The 18,449-nt window shown below is 35.0% G+C and overlaps 1 protein-coding gene across 2 annotated transcripts in view; it reads right to left on the bottom strand.

Moving 5' to 3' along the window:
* The window catches only part of TUSC3 (tumor suppressor candidate 3), a 106,053-nt gene that overhangs the window by 66,279 nt on the left and 21,325 nt on the right, over positions 1–18,449 (bottom strand). For both annotated transcript variants that reach the window (XM_040064567.2, XM_058420637.1), the window contains exon 2: positions 1,688–1,857. In XM_040064567.2, coding sequence (XP_039920501.1) covers positions 1,688–1,857 — 170 coding nt within the window. The remainder of the gene's footprint in view (positions 1–1,687; positions 1,858–18,449) is intronic.

The following is an 18,449-nucleotide window of genomic DNA, read 5'->3' as shown; positions in this document are numbered from 1 at the left end:
GATTTGAAAACGTCAATTTTCCTGGTAACGGTTTTATGTGCAGTATGATCAACCTCATTAAATTCTTTTTATTTCACATGAACAACTGGATCGCAACTTCACATTTATTTAAACAAACCCAACTGAAAGTAGTATGCTGATTTTTCATTCATTTTATGCCTAAAAAATTTCAGTTGCTTCTGTACAAAATATCTAGTCTGGTGTTTCCTAAAATGAAGTTTATAAGCTCTTTTTCACTGCAGTAAACAATATACAGTTGCAAGCAAAATTAACTTCCTTAATAACAGCAATATTTATGTTGTTTAACACACCCTACAAAAGACCTGTACATAGAACAGGAAAAGAATTTGCCATGGCCATTATAATGACAATGACCCTTATAAAGCTGATCTTGGTGAATCTCCTGGAGCTTTACCCACTGGGTAAATAAACAATGATATAAAACTTTCAACTCCTGTGTCATCTCCTGAAGCTGAACTCTGGCAACATAAAGGAGAAACAACAGCAAAGAAAGTGCTGAACTAAAAATTCATTTCACTTTAGAGTGTTGGACAACTTCTGTTGTTCAGCCTAATCCTTCAGCTTCACAGTTCACATACAGAAAGTGAAGTGGAAAGACAATTTATATACTCTCCCTCAAAACTGACGAACTGACTTCAATGACAGAAAATTAATCTATAAAAACAGAAAATCTAATAAAAAACATATACAAGTACGGATACCCAAATTAAAGTTTCAGTTGTGAATATCACATTCCAACACATCAGAAATCTAACACGCTGCTACATTTACCAACTTTGTATATGGTTTAAATAAGCATATTTAAAACATAAAATTGTATTACCTCATACACAGCCTACATTTTTCATAGTCCTACAAAATATTTTGCTGCCTATTTAAATAGTGTTTAGAGCTCCCTGCCCAATAATCCCATTTATTGCTAAACATAGTAATTTCTAATGCATATTTTGGCTGAAGAAGGTTTTATTAGCACAGTTTCTGGTTTAGTGAGGTAATTAAGTGCATGACTACCTTTCAGTGCCTTGGCCCTATTTCCCTATCATTAGTCATTTGTGGATTAATTTATGGCACTAGGAACTTGCAGAGAGAGATTTTGAATTTAGAAGACTAGAGAGACCAGAGACACTCTAATACATATTCAGAATGGAGCTACCAGAACACATCAAATTGCATTGGACAGTATTCCACAATACCTATGACCTCATGTAAAAATGTGCTTGCATGTAAGAGCCGCCCAAAGCTGTGAAATTAGACGATAAATCACATCTGCGTGAGCACCTTGAGCATCTCTTTACTGAAGAAATCATTGAAGTGTCATATTATTAAAGAGTAATGAATCACTTTTGTCACAAAATGTCTTTGGAAAGATATGGTTAACTGATAATAAAATAAAGCTGATCTCTTGAAGAGAAGGTCTTCCTCAGTTGCGTACATTTTATTCAACTGTAATTTAACAAAAAAAAAAAACCCTGGAAGAATTCTAAAATGTGACATATAGATTAAATGTGATTGAAAAGATACTGTAACAAGCACACGAACCTGCTGACTAGTGAGCATCTATCCCATGCAAAGAACAACCCTACTCAGCATATTGCACACTGATTCCAACGCTCACTTTGCAAACTGAGGTAAGGAAGATGAGAAAGGTCAGTAACGTACAAATTACCTGCAAACAGAGCACTGCCGCTGTGGCTGGAGAGCAGTGAACATCACTACCACAGAGTAGTTACGAGGTGGAGCCTTCACAAATCTTCGGAATTTATCTCCATTCATGCGGATGACTGAACGCCTTGAGCTCCACTCCATCAACTGTTCCACTTTCTCAGCCAAAAGATTCTGTAATTGAGGACAAGCATAAGGAAGGTTTAAGACTTAGTGCTTTGTACCTATATTCTGTCTTTGTACCAAACTCCAAACTCCTCTGGACTCAAGATGGAAGTTATATACAGCTGTATGTAGCAAAGTTTAGCTTATAGCATAATTTAATCTTTCATGTACTCAATGAGATTTTAAGTATTTAAAAGAATAGCTCAATGTGGTCTTAAACAGAAAGAATACATAAAATCAAACAGGTTGCTGCCAAAGGCAAAGCAGTAGAGTAAGGATCACTGCCTAAGTAAAAGTTACCAGTACAGCAATCATTTAACTTCCATTTAAAAAACTGAAGTTTTAGAGAATGCAGCCTTATATTTATTCGATTTAGTGAAAAACACAGAAAAATACTGTCAGTCACTTGAGTATAAAGATGAAAGAAAAATGTACCTACAAAGAGAGAGAAATAGTTACTATGTTTATAATTTCCTACAAATGTATCATACTGAATTTAAATTCATGTAAGTTTTATATTTTGCTATAGACAGGACTGCACTGTCATATAAACTCATCTAGGTACACTCCATTATGAGATCAACATTTTAAGCTGATCTCAAGACTGAAAAGCACAAAATATTTTGATTGAACTACCACTGTATAAGAAAAATCTACTTCTGTATTGTCTTTTGCTTGAAAGCATTCCATCACATGAATTATTTAAATGCAAGCTAGGAGACATACTAAAAGACAGCCCTCTTTAGCTAACTATTCCTATGAAAATCTATTTAGGGGTGGGTTTTTTTGTTTGTTTGTTTGTTTTTAATCAAGTAAGCTTGATTCCACATATACTCAGCAATAAGTGTTTAGTTTCCTAAGTTACCTAGGTTCAGCAAGGTTGTACTGATCATGCTCTAGGTGGATTGCTACATAGAGTGTATCAGGATTAATGCATCTATCTTGGTTTAAGTCTTCAGCTTCCTGCTCACTGGCCCTGTAGAAGCTGCTTATATCAAATAAAAACTAAAAAAGGAGTGGAGAAAACTGGAATATTACAATTCAGATGCTGAGTGCTGAGAGAAAGTGAGAAGGACAGAGAAGGGGGAAGACAGGAACAGAAAGTGAGAAAGGCAAACCAAACAAAGAGGAAACTAACTTCAGAAAACTTGAAGACCCAAGACTTCTGTTAAAATACACTTAAATTAGTGAAAGCATTTACAAATTGATCAGGCTCCACTGTGGAGGGGTAGAACAAGCTAGCTTAAAGAACATATTGAAACAGGGACACTCTCAGAAAAGACAGCATGACGACAGGAGAGGCAAGGATAAAAGCCAAGCACTCTGCAAGAACTGAGCAAGGAGACAAGGTGGCCTTCCTGAGAGTTTTTTTTAATTGAATGAAGTAGAAAAATTAGGCCATCTAGTAACATTTTGACAAATCAGTAATGCTATGAATGAGAATAGCTACATGATGGGAAGGAAGGAATGAACTGCAAGGATAAAGAAAAATATTTTGTCGGTCAGAACTTACACCTTTGAAATTATCAGAGCCCCTTAGGAGCTGTGCCCCTTAGGCATAGGTCATCAGAAGGCTTGAGTCCAAAAGAAGCTTTGATGAGTGAGGATCATGAACAGTTCTGAAATACCTGCATTTACTTGACCCTATAAAAAAACATCCTTTAGGTTTTTGTTCCTGTTTTAGCTGGTATTTGCAATCATGAATGTGAAGCAGAGATTACAACTCTGTTTATCATGAGAATATCAATGATTCAGTTAAAAGTATAATTTTTCTTCTTCTAAAAGACATATGTTTCCGCTGGTTTTGATTCTAGAAGATATTATGTAAGATCTTTTCTTTAAAAGGAACCATAAAGCAAATTACATAAAAAGGAAGCCCATATATTTGTAAGATTTCCTCTAATTAGCAGTGCCAGGATTAAATCTTTGTTCATTTCAAAAGATTCACTTGTTTTGCATCAGGCATTCCAGCCAGTATTGCACAATAAAATACAAGGAACTAAAAAGGATGGGAACTAGTATATCCAAAATCTTTAATAATTCAAGCAAAGTGATAAATCAAAGAGAAATAATAAAAAGACATCACTTTTATACTTTGACCCAATCTCTTTAAACTACTTTGTGCCACCGTCACTGCAGAAAATGGAGTGAGGGAAGAAGAAAGAAGAAGCAGGAGACAACGCCCCAAATCCTCTATCTTGCTCCCATTCACTTCCATACTAAAAACCCAAACCTACTATTTTCTCACCCTATGATAAACTAAACTACTATCTTTCACACTCTTGTGGCTTGCAATCCTTCCCGCAGTGCACGAAGCCTTTCCCATGGACTGAGATCAAAGCCAGTGTCCCTCTGTGCTCTGGGCCAGGGTCCCAGACCCCCCTGTCCAGGTCTCTGACCCTCCAGGGCAGCCAAAGGAATGCCCTGGACTCCAACACCAACTGTCTAATTCAGCTTTGGATCAAAAAGGCACCCACTTAACTGACACTATACTCAGAAAATTGGTCAGTGTGTTAACAGGCAGGGGGCAGAGGAAAGTGTTTAAAGTATTCTGAAGCCAGCAGACCAGTCTTAAGGATTTCATAATTCAGAATCTAATTTGAATATTTTTGTAAGAATTATTTTTCTAAGATAAGAGTAGAAAACAGGAAAACATACTGTTGAATAAAAGCATGAGCTCTACCTTAGTCAAAAATTTTCTTCTGTGCAAAAGAAGAGCATTGAAAAGTGAAGAAAATTTGACAGAAAAACATGTAGAACCAAAAGACAAAATTTTTCCTATTACCCTAATAAAGATAATCTACTAATATCCTAGAAAGCACTGCTAGTAAAGCCAATGGTCTATTCCAATTTGTTCTTGCTGTGAAGATACTGAAACTGAACATGTTTTCCTCACCCTTTAGAGTCCAACTATATAATCCATACATACAACTGTCACCAAAGTGAATTTCCATTAGGATTCTAGACACCTACACAAATTTTATTAACTTGCTTCTTTCCACCCCCTGGGAGAAGTCTTCTGCCACAGAAAATCTGAAAGTAAGAGAGAATCCCTAAATTTAACAAAACATATCTTGTGATGACAGAAACACAACTGTTACTCAAATCCAAAAACCAAGGGACACTACTTTATTTTCACTCCAGTTTTCTAATTTTCTGCTCCTTTGCACAGTCTATGTAAAGACCCTACATATGTTTAAAACTATTTGTTTACAGAATTCCTCAGAGCACTTATCAGATTTATGATGATAACTGAATTAATTGATATACTAGGGGAAAAAAAAAACCCACAACCAAAAAAACCACCCAAAAATGAACAAACAACCCAAAGCCTAAGTATGAGAAAGGAAATTCCTCCTATATAAAGAAAACTGGGTTTGATGTTGCAAATAACTGATGCCCCAAGCAGAATATATAGAACATGTATGATCTATGGATGGAAGCAAAATGAATGCTAATTTCTGTACACAAACAGAACTATAACATTACTTGTTGCTCCTACACTATTTTGTAACAAGTGAAAATATATGGCACATCAACGTTTTTAGAAAACTAAATAACCCTTAAAAATCTAACTAAGAAAATTCAAAATCCAGGAATTTTCTTACACAACAAGTAAAGCTGTTCATTTTTTAGAAAATGGGATTACTTCATAAAGCGATCATCTACAAAAATTGTCTTTGCTCCTGAAATAGCGACAGTCATTGGCATCTTTTCTTCAATCCTGTTAAGCAGATGAGCACTGAAATAAAAGCTGCTTGGGAAAACAATTCTAAAAAATTCTTCTTTTATCCCTAAGGCTAGTAAAATATTTTTCCATTTGCAGTTGTCCCTATTAAAGAGTCACAAAGAAAGCAAAATAAAAAAAAGTAAATTTCATCTATTATAGATCTTGGTTTCCAGTGATGTGATGAAACAACCAAGCTACCTGTCAAAAAGCAAAGTGACAAGTTATGAAACTAAAGACAGTGGTAGGCCAAGCCTCTGGCATCTGCACCTGAAGCAATTCCCTATTAGGGACTGCTTCCCAGTGATTCCCCACATTGCCTTCTGCTTCATAACCCAATAGAGCTTGACATCTACAAGACTTCCCTTTCATACTCTGTGACTAGCAGATTAGCTACTGAAACTCAGTTTTATATATTCACTCTCCCAAGACACAGTGCCTACAAGACAAAATATAAACAACACGAATCACCTTGTACACACATGTGTTGCCTCACTTGACTGTTAATCTTTCTTGGCCAGATTTTCTAAATTTCTTTTGGCTCAAAAAAAAACCTGTTGTGGGCAGAGGGTACCAAATAACAAAATACCACACATTTTCCCAAGTGCTGCTTGCTCTGTCTGTCCAGTGTATGTCCCTGATATTTTCAAGATTTCTTCTTTAGACTTCCTTTCATTTACTTTGCCTTCCATTAGAATAACCAGACACAGGTAACTTAAGGCATAAGGGGCTACTGGAAAAAAGCAAAGATCTAAGTCCCAGCGATATTACTCAATAATTCAGTGTTCAAACTAAACTCCTTCCATTTGAAACACATCAGCTCTAACACTTCACATCTTTCAGGTTTCAGAAGAGATTTCAGGCCTTTCTGATGTAAATAGGGTCCCAAATACTGCTCAGCATGTAAATCTGGAAGACTAAGACCTCAGCTCTAGAAAGATTGGGTCAAAAGCAGCAACATAAGATACCTGTACTAGGAAAAGCATAAACTAGCCAGAGACTCAATCTAATTATAAGACTGAAGCATTGGTTATTACTGAGCCATTCCTCTTTCCTGATTAAAAAATCAAATTCACTCCAGCACCTCAAATTTCAGTTTCTGTAGTGAAAGAAATAAAGTATTGAGTTTCTAATTAACAATTTAATACTACATTTGCTACTGGAGATGAGTTAACTACAGATTTGGTTAAGTATTTCTGAAATTATGTTGCAAATTAAAAAAAAAAAAAAAAAAAAAAGGCTTGACTTCCATGTTTCCTTTATGTTTAGTTTACCAACACTAGCTAAAACAGATTGAAAAACCATCCTTGATGAAAATTCTGCTTTGTTCAGTCAGGTGCATCAAATCCCCAAGAAATGCTAGCTCTGTACACAATTATTTCAGGACAACACTCATTTTAAAAAAAAAAAAAAAAAAAAAAAATCAACCAAACAAAAAGAAACCACAAAACAAGGTTGCCCTGATACAGCATGTAAAGTATCTCATAAATCTAGCTAAAACATGTAGCTTAAATTCCAATTTTTTTTTAACAGTCTCCATTTTAGTCTTTAATTACACTAATAACAGTAGAGAAACTAATTGCACTAATAAACACATTTCAGCAGTACACTGCAAGAACAGTTAACTTCGCTAAAAATGTGTCTGATAAACAGATATGCAATTACTGACCCCATTAAATTGGTGGCAGAAAGAGGACAGAATCAACATTCAAACTTCTTACGGGCATTCAATCCTCTGTTAGCCCTTAGTCACCAGACACCTGCATAAAAATATCATTTATGCTACCAACATTATCAGTATCCTTGAACATATAAAAATATTTTTATCATTTTTAAAACTCAACATGCAATGGCATATATTTAGATAATTTTATATAATATTTCCTACACACTAAAAAGGGAGAAAATAGAAGCCTACTTTCCTGTGTAAGTCTTCTAAACAAGATTTCAAATAGCTTATGGACTTGAAAGTACTAAGAAAGGTAATTTCTTTGATCTGTATATATCTTCATTCTTCTTGCTAATATTTTCTAGGCTATTCTAAAACCTGGGGGAAAAAATGAAATATATTTCACTTTTGTAAAAATTTATTCCTCTTCAAATTACGGCAAGCAGCACCAGTAGCTTTATCAAAAATACTTAGTCCCTAATTTGAACTTGTCTTTGAACAGGAATAGAAACCATGGGTCATGACAAGGTTGAAAACTGTAATTTCTTGATTCACAACCCTAGACCTAATGGATAACTCCAGGATTAAGCATCTGAATACTCCAGTGAGCAACACATTGTTCTGCAGCCATACACTCATAAACTAATGTATTCTCTGACTTCCTTCTGCAAGGAAGGAGGAGCATGAGTTAATGAAAATACTATTAACCATTAAGATAGACAGAAATCTATTTGGATACTTTTTTCCCTCACAGATTATTTATTTATTTACAAAAAAGCCTTTGCCCGAACATAATTGAGAAGCCATGTAAGCTGGCATAATATGACTGATTTAATATGCTCCATTGACTTGAAGCCATTTAGCTGTGACTGAGGATTTGCTTTTTGGAATGAGATGCTGATTTTCATCTTTATGTAAAATGCCTACATTTTGTGGCATTATACCAAAAATGTCCTTTTAAGGTTGAGTAGATAAATGAACAGAGAACCAAAACTACTGCATTTTGGGTTGGGGTTTGTGGGGTTTTTTTGTTTGTTTGTTTGTTTGTGGTTTGGTGGGGTTTTGTTTGGGGTTTGGTGGTTGGGGTTTTTTTTTGTTATTGTTGGGGGGTTTTGGTTTTGTTTTTTTTTAGCCCATAAATTGTTCCATTAGCAGTTTCAGAAAAATCTGGCTGATTTCCTACTACATTAAGCTGTCATTTTCTGAACATTATAAAAGTATTAACATATTTTTTTTCACTGTGTAAAATGCTACACTGAAAATAACCTACATAATGCTTTAAATGGATGTATTTTGTCCAGTTGATTTTACAAAGATTGTCAATTTTCATTTCGTACAATCAAAAATTGACAATTGATTTCAAAATACAAGAAATTCACCCTGTTTGTATGTAATACTTTTCAAAATTTTCACAATTTGTCACAAACTTTACAGTAACTTACATTCATTAAAAAAAGTAAAGTTCATCTGATTTAAATAAAGCCTATAAGATCAACAACAGGAATTACAGAGTAAGACTCTAGTACTGTAAACAGGAGCACAACTTATTTCAGGAAAGATAATACCTACTGTATTACATTAAATAAACACAAGTTAAACCATTTAAGTTTTACAGAAATAAGCCTAGGTAAGATGTCTTATACAACTATAGGCTTTTCCCCTATTATTTTATTTTACTTTTTTTTCTTTATAACCATGGAAGTAATTAATTATACAATAATATCAAAAGGTTGAATTACGAATTAGAGAAAAGATTCTACAACAAAAGCACCAGCTAAACCTCAAAGTATATTTTGCTTAGGTCACCTCTACACTGGAAGGATATTAGTCTCAGGAGAGCATAATATAGGACATCCAGGATGATTCCAAAAGTACTTGTTATACACAAAGGCTAAAAAAGCTCCATTTGATCTCAGTGGAAAACAATTCAGGGTGACCTAGCAAGAATATTGCAGAAGTTCTTGATTAAAGATGGGAAAACTTTGGCTAAATATTAAAATTATGCACAAAAAGTTAAAAACTAATTCTGCACATATATTTAAACTCATTAAGATTAAACTCCTAATTCTAAATTACTATTTTTTTTTTCCAATATTCAGAACTTTCAGATTCCTGGGAATTTGATTTAGCCATACCTTTCAGAGTGCTAAGTTTATGATTTTTAAGCAGATAATTTAAATTAACGCTATGCACTATTATTATTTCACAAATTAAAATTCTGTCTAAATCCAGGAAAAAAATCTCAAAGCTGCAGATTATCAAGATGTTTAATATCAACTTATTTGGCCTGCTATTTTCAAATATTTCTGATTTTTAGGTAAAATTAAACTTAGCTAAGCCAGCCTTTTAAACTAGTTGCTACTTATATTGCCATTCTGAGGTTTTGGACCCCAGGGAGGTTTTTTTGTTAAGTTCAGCTTTATGCAAGAGTGATCTCAGAGCATTCAGCAACCTGGTTCAGTTTACAGTGTAGAATTATGAATTAACTACTGAAAGCCATTGTGTAACTAATATATACTTTATGTACCTTTCCCTTGCTACAAATATTGACTGCTCAACACATTGTTAACATCGTGTTTATGTTTAAAAATAAGTAACTCTTCCCTTCACTTCTTCAGTGTTTGCTGAAATCAGCAGGCAGCCTTATTTAACCTAGATTGTTTGAAGAAATTGTATTTCTCTACTAAAAGTAAAGGTTTGACACTACAGGAAGACACAAGATATTTCTCCTCCTTTTTCTTTATTCTAAAACTAGAGTCCACAGTGTCTTTAAAACACTTTTTTTTAAAAAAAAAAAAAAAATGAAGTCTTGCTTCTACTCCCAAACACTGTATGTGAAGTTGAACATTCTACATACAGTGCTATATACCCAGCTGTTCCTTCTCAACTTTACTGCAAAATATTTTTGCCAGCTGAATCTCTTTAACTATTAAAAAAGGAAGTGTTCTACAGTAAGCCATAAGAACCTGGTAATGCAGGATCAGGTTGCTCATATACTAATTTTGTACATACCAGAGCACGTAGCTAATGAGGACACGCTACCCTGGGAAAAATTCAAATAACTTATGCAGTATGTTCCCTAGGGAAAACAAACGAACAAAATAAAAAAACCACAAATTTTAAAAGAGATAAAAACAAATAAAATAAAACCCCAAAACAAGTAACAACAAAATCCAAACAAAATATCCAGCCACCCCTAACCTCTGGGGCTACTCCTGACAATGTCCAGTCATCTTCACGGTACAGAAGAGTTCACTGATGTTCAGATGGAATGTCTGGTGTTTCATTTTGTGCCCACTGCCCCCAGTCCTGTCACTGGGCACCAACAATTCTGTCTATCATCTTTACACTTTACCCCTAAGGTATTTATTTATGTCAATATAACTCCTCCTGAATCTTTGTTTTTCTAGGATGAACATTCCCAACTCTCTCAGCCCTTCCTCAGAACATCTTCAGTATCACAACATTAGGTGGAAAGCATGATATTTAAAGGATGTGCATGAACAGACACCACTTTACTAAGAGTGGTTCCATCCTATTTCTTGTTTATTTCATGAATGTAAAGCAAGTTCTACTTTACAGAACAAGTAGCATCTAGAGAAAAGGTGACTTGGACAGACACCAACAAAACACCATTGTTCCTTTGTTCAAAGTGTATCTGTTCCCCGTTTCATGATAAAGTAATTCACAAACTGAATTGCTGTTGAAATACTGCCAATCATCTTTCCTTTTCTATTCCTTACTGCCAGTTTCTCTGCATATTTGTGGAATGACAAGATTTTATCTTGAAAGCTGATAAAGTAATGACAACAGTAATTACACAAAGAGGTAATTCACCTCAGAAATTTGAGATTGCTTTGACTTTGGTGGAACGCTACCAATAAATCACAGTTTGAAAGAGGTCAAAAAGCCAAAAAAGCAACAAAAGCTCAGGGTATTACTGGATTTTCTCCCTGAAAAATTAAAAAAATTAAAGAGAATCTGGATTGTTTTTGCTCTCTGTAAACAGCCATGCTAGAGAGTAATTTTAAAAAGCCATTGATAACTCAGCTTTCTTCTCTGTGGAATCACCACATGGAGACTAATTCCTCAAAGCCCTTAAGCACTGTGCTACACTGAAGAATTACCCAGACAACCAAACTATGGCTAATGCTACAAAAAAAAAAAAAGAAAAAAAAAAAAGAAAAAAAAGAAGAAGAAGAAGAAGAAGAAGCTTTCTTCAATTTTTTATGTTATTCCAAACACCAGGTTAAAATATTTCCCATCCCTGGAACTACAGAATAGATGACTAAATTGCCATATCAAAAAGAAATTCTATTTAAAACAACTTATGAAAGGCTAGCTAGGGAAAGCATCAAGAATTTAAAGTGAATTAGTTATAAAGGAAGACTAGGAAGGGGCAGTAGCACCTACTGCTGAAAGAAAGACAGTTAAGGACAAATCAATTCAACAACCATTTAAAATGTAAAATGCAGAGTAAATACAGAAGAAATGAGAGAAGATTTGGTTCCATGAGTGAAAACATACCAGAATGAAGGAGCAAAAATTCAATTGTTCCAAGGCACATAAGCACTGTTCAGTAATCAGAAATACAACTGCTTGAACAGGAAAACAAGACCTCAATCAAGCCTACTGAAATAATTTTGACAGAATTTCCTTAAGAAAAACACCTGTTTTTTTTAAATTTTTTTTTAATTGTTCCAACAAGGAATACAAGAGTACCTCAACTTTCTTTGTTATTATATAACAGACATTTAAAATTAGGGTATATAACATGAAAGAATTTTAGAGAAAGCTAAGTGACCTTTAACAAAATCAACCCATAAGCAGAGTTCTCCATCCAAGCAAAGAACAACTACTTAACTCCTTACAGGGAATACATAAAGCATTTATTTAAAAAATTATTCTGAGTATGACTACTCTTGCTTTTTCATCTTCCAAAACATTAAAAAAAATCCCACAAACAAACAAAACCAAAAGCACCAACCAAAAAACCAAACCAAAACAAACACAGAAAACAACAAAAATGCAACACATAGGCAGAGGTCATGAATTTGTCTTTTTGGTATTACTGAGAGAATTCTCATGTACTTATTTCTTATAGGCACCTCAATGTGAATACAAAAGGGTATCTTGCTGATTAGTATACTAGAAAGCTAAAAAAATAATTAAAATTCTCACTTACCTCTTCATAGCAAGTGATTTAAGAGTAATGTCAGGGGAAAGATGAGGTGATGATAAGTAATGAACACTTTCTATCTTGTGGCAAGGCAGTTAAGTACTTTCTGAAATAAGATATCTAACTATGCACAAACTAGTCAGTGTAAAATTTAAGAATTAAAAAAATTATAACTGAAAATTGCAGACAAAATAATTAATCTTTAGAGTAGAAAAAGTTGTTACTACCAAAGGCACTGAAACATTTTATAACTACCTACAATAGATAAAAGTTTTACATCTTCCTTAAAATTCCATATACTATGTTTTACCCATTAACCCAAGTACCCATAGGATTAAACCTCCTACAGTAGAAAATAAATAAATATTATGCAAAATATCATTACTATTCTCACTAAACAAAAATGGTAACTCCAGACTTGGCTGATGTAAGACCTATCAGGTTTAAAAACAACTGCAGGTTTAAAACAATGCAAATCAAACAACAACAACAAAATAAAAACTCACCACCCAAACAAACAAACAAAAAACCACCAAAACCAAACCAAAACAAAGCAAAGCAAAACAAAAATAAACCCCAAAATCTTACATTATTCTTGTGCTAAGGAGGAACATAATTTTAAGACCTAAACAAGTCAAGAAATAAGCTTCAATTCTGTAACAGACCAAGTAAATATCTATTATTATTCTGAGTCTAAAGTTAAGGTAAACAAAAAGAATAGTTGCACTTTTGAAGTGTAGGGTGCTTAAGGACAGAGGAAAAAAGAGAGAAAAAAGAGAAAAAAAATAATTTGGCATTTAGTTTCCTGTGGTTGATTTTAAGGAGCCTGTTGATATAGAATAAAGAAAAATATTAAAGGAGGATGGAAGCATGACTATAAAATTTGATATTCCACAGATCTATACTAGAGCTTTGCTTTGAAAATAGAAGAATAAATCAGAGAAGCAGTTTCCCTATTTTTTCCCAGCTGGAAAGGAGACACTTCTAATTTTCCCAAGAATAACTTTTCCTGATTACCTAAATGCACAAAGATATAATCTGAAGTCCTCTTTGGATGCAAAGTCCTTTATTGTAAGAACATAACAGACACAGTACCAGCTCAAGGCCACAAGCCAGCCTAGTCCACGTGTGTTGCTTCGTGTTATTTGTTTTCATACTGTATTTTATGTTACTTATTTTTATATTGGGTTTTGTGTTACAATGGTTTGTTCTGTACTCCCCTGTTCTCCTGGAAAGTGTTATATTCCAAGGTTTGTCCCTACCTTCCCTGTCACTCCTCCCAGTCCCCTCCTGCAGGCCCTGTCTATCCTGGGCTGGGCCGTTCCTCCCAGCTTCTGGGGAGTTCGGGTAAGGACATCAATGACAGGGCAAGAGCAGAGGAGGTTCCTCCCTCCCTTTATGTTCCCATTGGTTTCTTTAAATGTCCCTCCAACCCTGTTCCACTCCCACCTTATCCCTCACTGGGTGTTGGTTTGTCTCCTCCCTTAGCCCCTCCCCTGTACATAAGCCTGGAACATGAGGCTGGGCCAGGACTTGGCCTGAGCAGCAGAACTGAGACAGGCGTCCGACCAGGATGGGATAAAGACCTTGGACTTTGCCCTCTGACCAAGTCTGACTCCTTTCCTCCGCCATCCACGTGGTCTCTCCTGTGATAAGGAGAAAAGCCCCTTCACTGCTCCCCTGGTTTCCAGGACCCAAGGGAGTTTTCCTGTCTTGTTGCAGTCTCGAGCTAGCTTGGGCAAAACGGAGCCAGCGGCTCTGACAGAGACAAGTGACACACGTGCAACAGTGGCTTCCGACAGAACACTGCAGATACTAAGCAAACAGATATACTAGTATATACCTTCCCAGCCCTCACCATTTGCATCTCAGGGACATCCTGAGGTTGAAAACACTATATTTCAGATAACACTGAAAAACTACCAAAGTCAAAGGCTACATAACCTTTAAAAGGCAAACAATTCATATGTGAATAAAATTTATACACTGTCTTGTCCTGTCTTGGTTTGAAGCTAGCTGGAAAAGATTCAACATATCCGATATTTAAATATTCTAGTTTTGATATCTGCATTCTTTAAGGTCAATATTAGACACTAGTTAAGGATGTCAGCCTCCAGCACCACCCCCCCCCAACCCCACCCTGCCTTTAAACTCCCATTCAACCTAGATTTTGAAGTCAGTTTGGCAAATAAAATGTGCACCTCAAAAATGCTTACTTATAGTCTGGGGAATCAACAGAAATAGTTTCTCTACAAAAATTTTTCCTTTTTGAGTGTGAAGGTCTTCAGTACTGCACTTTCTCCCATAGAACTCTAAGACAGCCACTTCCCCAGTTCCCTTACAAATGCTACAACAGTTGCCATAATAAAGAACTAATGACATTTGCCAGATAGAAGACAGGATATGCTGCCACTATTATTTTTAACAGTAGCACAATGGTCTATGCTGAAACAGGTGCTAGTAGAAGGAAAACCCAGGAAAACTGAAACAGTAACTGGCCCAAAAGCAGAGAATGGTTCTGATCTGTTCACTTCTCAATTTAACAAGACAAAATAATTTATAGAGATAACCTCAGAAGCAAGTTAACTAGTGAAAGATCAAGTGAGAAAAAATCTTTGATAAGCTTACTCCCTCCCTGCTCCCTGAAGCAGAGTAAGAGGGTGGATCTTCTGATAGATAAAGAATAATTGCAATAGAGAGGAAGATTAGATAACCCTGAAACCAATTATAAGTGATAAGTAAGTGCAAAGTATGTCAATATGCTTAGGAACAAAACTGGTGAATATTCAGGGGACATGCAAGAACAAACAGTAAATCACCTCATTACAAGGAAAAATGCCCATCTGGAATATTGACATTGGTTGCACCACTTTAAATATAGTCTGTCTAGGAGATTTTCATCACAGAAATTTCTTGCAGTCTTAAAAACATGCCAGAGGAAAAGCAGATAGTACTTATCAGCTCATTCCAGTTTTCATCTGGCACAATTTACACTCCATGTTGTTCAAGGGACTCAAGGTTTCACAGGGTTTCACAGAACTGGACATTAAAAAAAAAAAAAACCAAACGTTGTCTACAGAACTGTACTATTCATTCTGTCAAAATTCCCTTTTCCCTGCATTATATATGTGCATGTCTAAAATTCTCAATTTACACAATGAGTTTGTTCCCTCTATATTTAGAAGAAAACAGTTATGAAAAACTCTCATTCTGACAAAGCCTAGAGATGAGTAAAGTAATAGTAATTACTTTCAGGTTCAAGAAATCCACTGCAGACATTTCAACTCCTCTGTGAATGTTTTCAGTGAAATAATACACCAGTGACCACAGGGAGGAGAAAGCATCACCAGAAATTAGATGCAATTACTGCCCTAATCCCTCCAGACACAAAGACTGAGAATACACTTTATCTCCATTTGACAGAAACCTATCCTTTTACAAGAACACAACATGATTTGCTATAAAGTTTTAGGTCTGAATCACATTTAAAAATAAGTATGAAGCATTACTTTCCAATTTACTTTGCCAGTACACAAGTCCTTATCTCCCACTCCAAGAATGTAGCTAAACTGAATTGAATTCACTCTGCAAAACAATGTATATAGGACACAATAAATACAAAAAAAACAAAACAAAACAAAAACAAAAACACACACACACCAAAAAAACCAACACACACACAAAAAAACCAAAACCCACAACAAAACCCAAAAAGAACCCCAAAACCACACCAAACCAAAAAAACCCCAGAGTGAAATATTCTGCACTATGTATACACATGGAGTTACATACGCAGGACTGAAACTGGATGCTTATTAACCATTAACACAAATGGGTTGTTTTATACACATGTTCCAACTTGACTGAAATTATCTGATTGCCTAAGTGACTTACTATTAGTCTGCTCACTGGCTTTGGCCAAATATCCAGTAATTTATTTTTGGCGTACAAGGTTAGAAGAGACCATATTTTTCTGAAAAAGTACTGCCTTGTCAAAAACTATGTAAATGGATGGTTTAAAAGACAAGTAAGAGTGCAGAAATGCAAGTATTTAAAGATTTCCTAATGTAGAACAGACATGGCCTATAAGCCAGATGGCTTTTTACCAGCTGCTTGTAAAAGGGGCTGGGAGAAATAATCTCTAGCATGACTAAGTCAATTGGCAGATACAGTGTTCTGTCTTCAGGACAAAATACAAGAAGTTGTAACACTAAAGTAAAGCTTCATATTTACACAAAATCAAATACTCTATTTGAGACATATTAACAGTTCCCATTTAGAACAGAGTTAACCAACCAGTTAACCAATGAGAAAAATTTACGCTCCTGGTACTTCTAAAAGGCATTTAAACAGACCATCAGGGAGAAATAGCAAGATGCAAATAAAACAGTTTTCAGACAATTAAAACTCAAAATGTCAATGAATACAAGAAGTTTCAGAAAGGGTATATTTTAAAAACATTAATGCAAAAAGCTATGTACCACAGGCAAGCCAATGCTTTCAGAGACACTGCAGATTTTAAAGGAAAATTATCCTGGAGATAATTCAACTTCTCAATAAACTGTAGAAGCCCTTTAGAGCAAGCTCCACTATCTGCTGATCTTTCCTCACAGTCCATGCTACAGCTCCTTTTTCACTTTATCCCTTTTTCATCACCCATTGTCGTGAAACTACCCACTTTTCCCATGGAAATTGGTGAAGAGAAAGAGAGGTAAGTACTATTGACTCACTGATGGCAGATTGGGCCACCAGAACTCTTAGAGGAGAATGAGAATGGAAAAGAAATTGCATGTCTTCTCCTAGGAAGATTTCCAGGACATATTCTAAAAAGAACACAGGATCAACACTGACAGGGTGAAGAAAGCAGACCTGAAAAATGGTTGAGGGGTATAAGGACATAGGATGCAAGCTTCTGCCATATGTACAGCAAATGGCTAAACAGTATACTCTGTATGTGCTACAAAGCTGAAATAAGCTAGAAGTTACTTTCAAGGTGTTAAACAAAAGCCTGTAATAGAATGGATGATAACTGTACTGAACTCACAACTGAATACCCCTTTTGAACTGCAGAACAATATATTTCCTTGACATTACACTGACATAAAATTTATAGTCCAAATTACATTGTTCAGCATTCACGTATAATATTATAGTTCCATTTACACTGAACTAGTTTTGCAAAGGAATTATTCTTTTGGTACTGTTGTTATTTATGTAATCAGAGCGCTAAGAAATCCTAATCAAGGAGCAGAACTTAATTGTGTGTTACTGGAGAAGCACATTAGAGACAGTTCTTGTCCCCAAGAGTTTGGAAGCTACAAGTCAAAGAAGACAAAACAAATGTCATTTGCTTATTTATATATTTCTACACACAGAATACAAGAGACTAATGAAGATCATGGATTAACACGGTCCACAGTTGCTTTGCCATATTTTTTGTCTAACCACTGTCAAGATTTTAGACCCTTAACAGCAAAATGGACTCAGAGAGGGATTTAAAAATAAAAATAGTTTTTGCAGTGCTTTGTGATCTGTTTTTTCAAGAGAAAGATATTAATAAACTTAACCCAAAGATACTTGGTTTTGATATTTAAATGAATGGACAACAAAGAAGATGCAGGGTATTGAAGAGCAGGAAGTTGGTAAAAAATCGCTTGAGCACAAAAAGGGTAAAGTAAAATACCTTTTGTAACTTTTGTTTACTATTCATAGTTGCAGAAGTAAATGATATATCACATATATTGATGGACTAGGGCTAGGGAAAAAAAACCAGAAGACAAATTTGGTACGTAAAACACTGTCATTTTTGCAAGTTTTCAAAGCAGCCATTGCTTAATATTCATTAGCTGTAGAGAATCTTTATTTTATCCCTGAAGCCCTAATTATTGTGAACCCACACTGTCATCTACATTTTTTTGCAAGACTGCATCCTCTCCCTTTTCAGAAAACTTAATTAAATCTTTAATAAGCCAGTATAAATGTAAAGGATGTGGAAAACAAAATATCACCTTATGCATATTTATTAA

Source organism: Hirundo rustica, chromosome 5 (genome assembly GCF_015227805.2).
Source record: "Hirundo rustica isolate bHirRus1 chromosome 5, bHirRus1.pri.v3, whole genome shotgun sequence".
Classification (NCBI taxonomy): domain Eukaryota; kingdom Metazoa; phylum Chordata; class Aves; order Passeriformes; family Hirundinidae; genus Hirundo; species Hirundo rustica.
The sequence above is the reverse complement of the archived record's forward strand: the minus strand, read 5'-3'. Positions and strand labels throughout refer to the sequence as shown.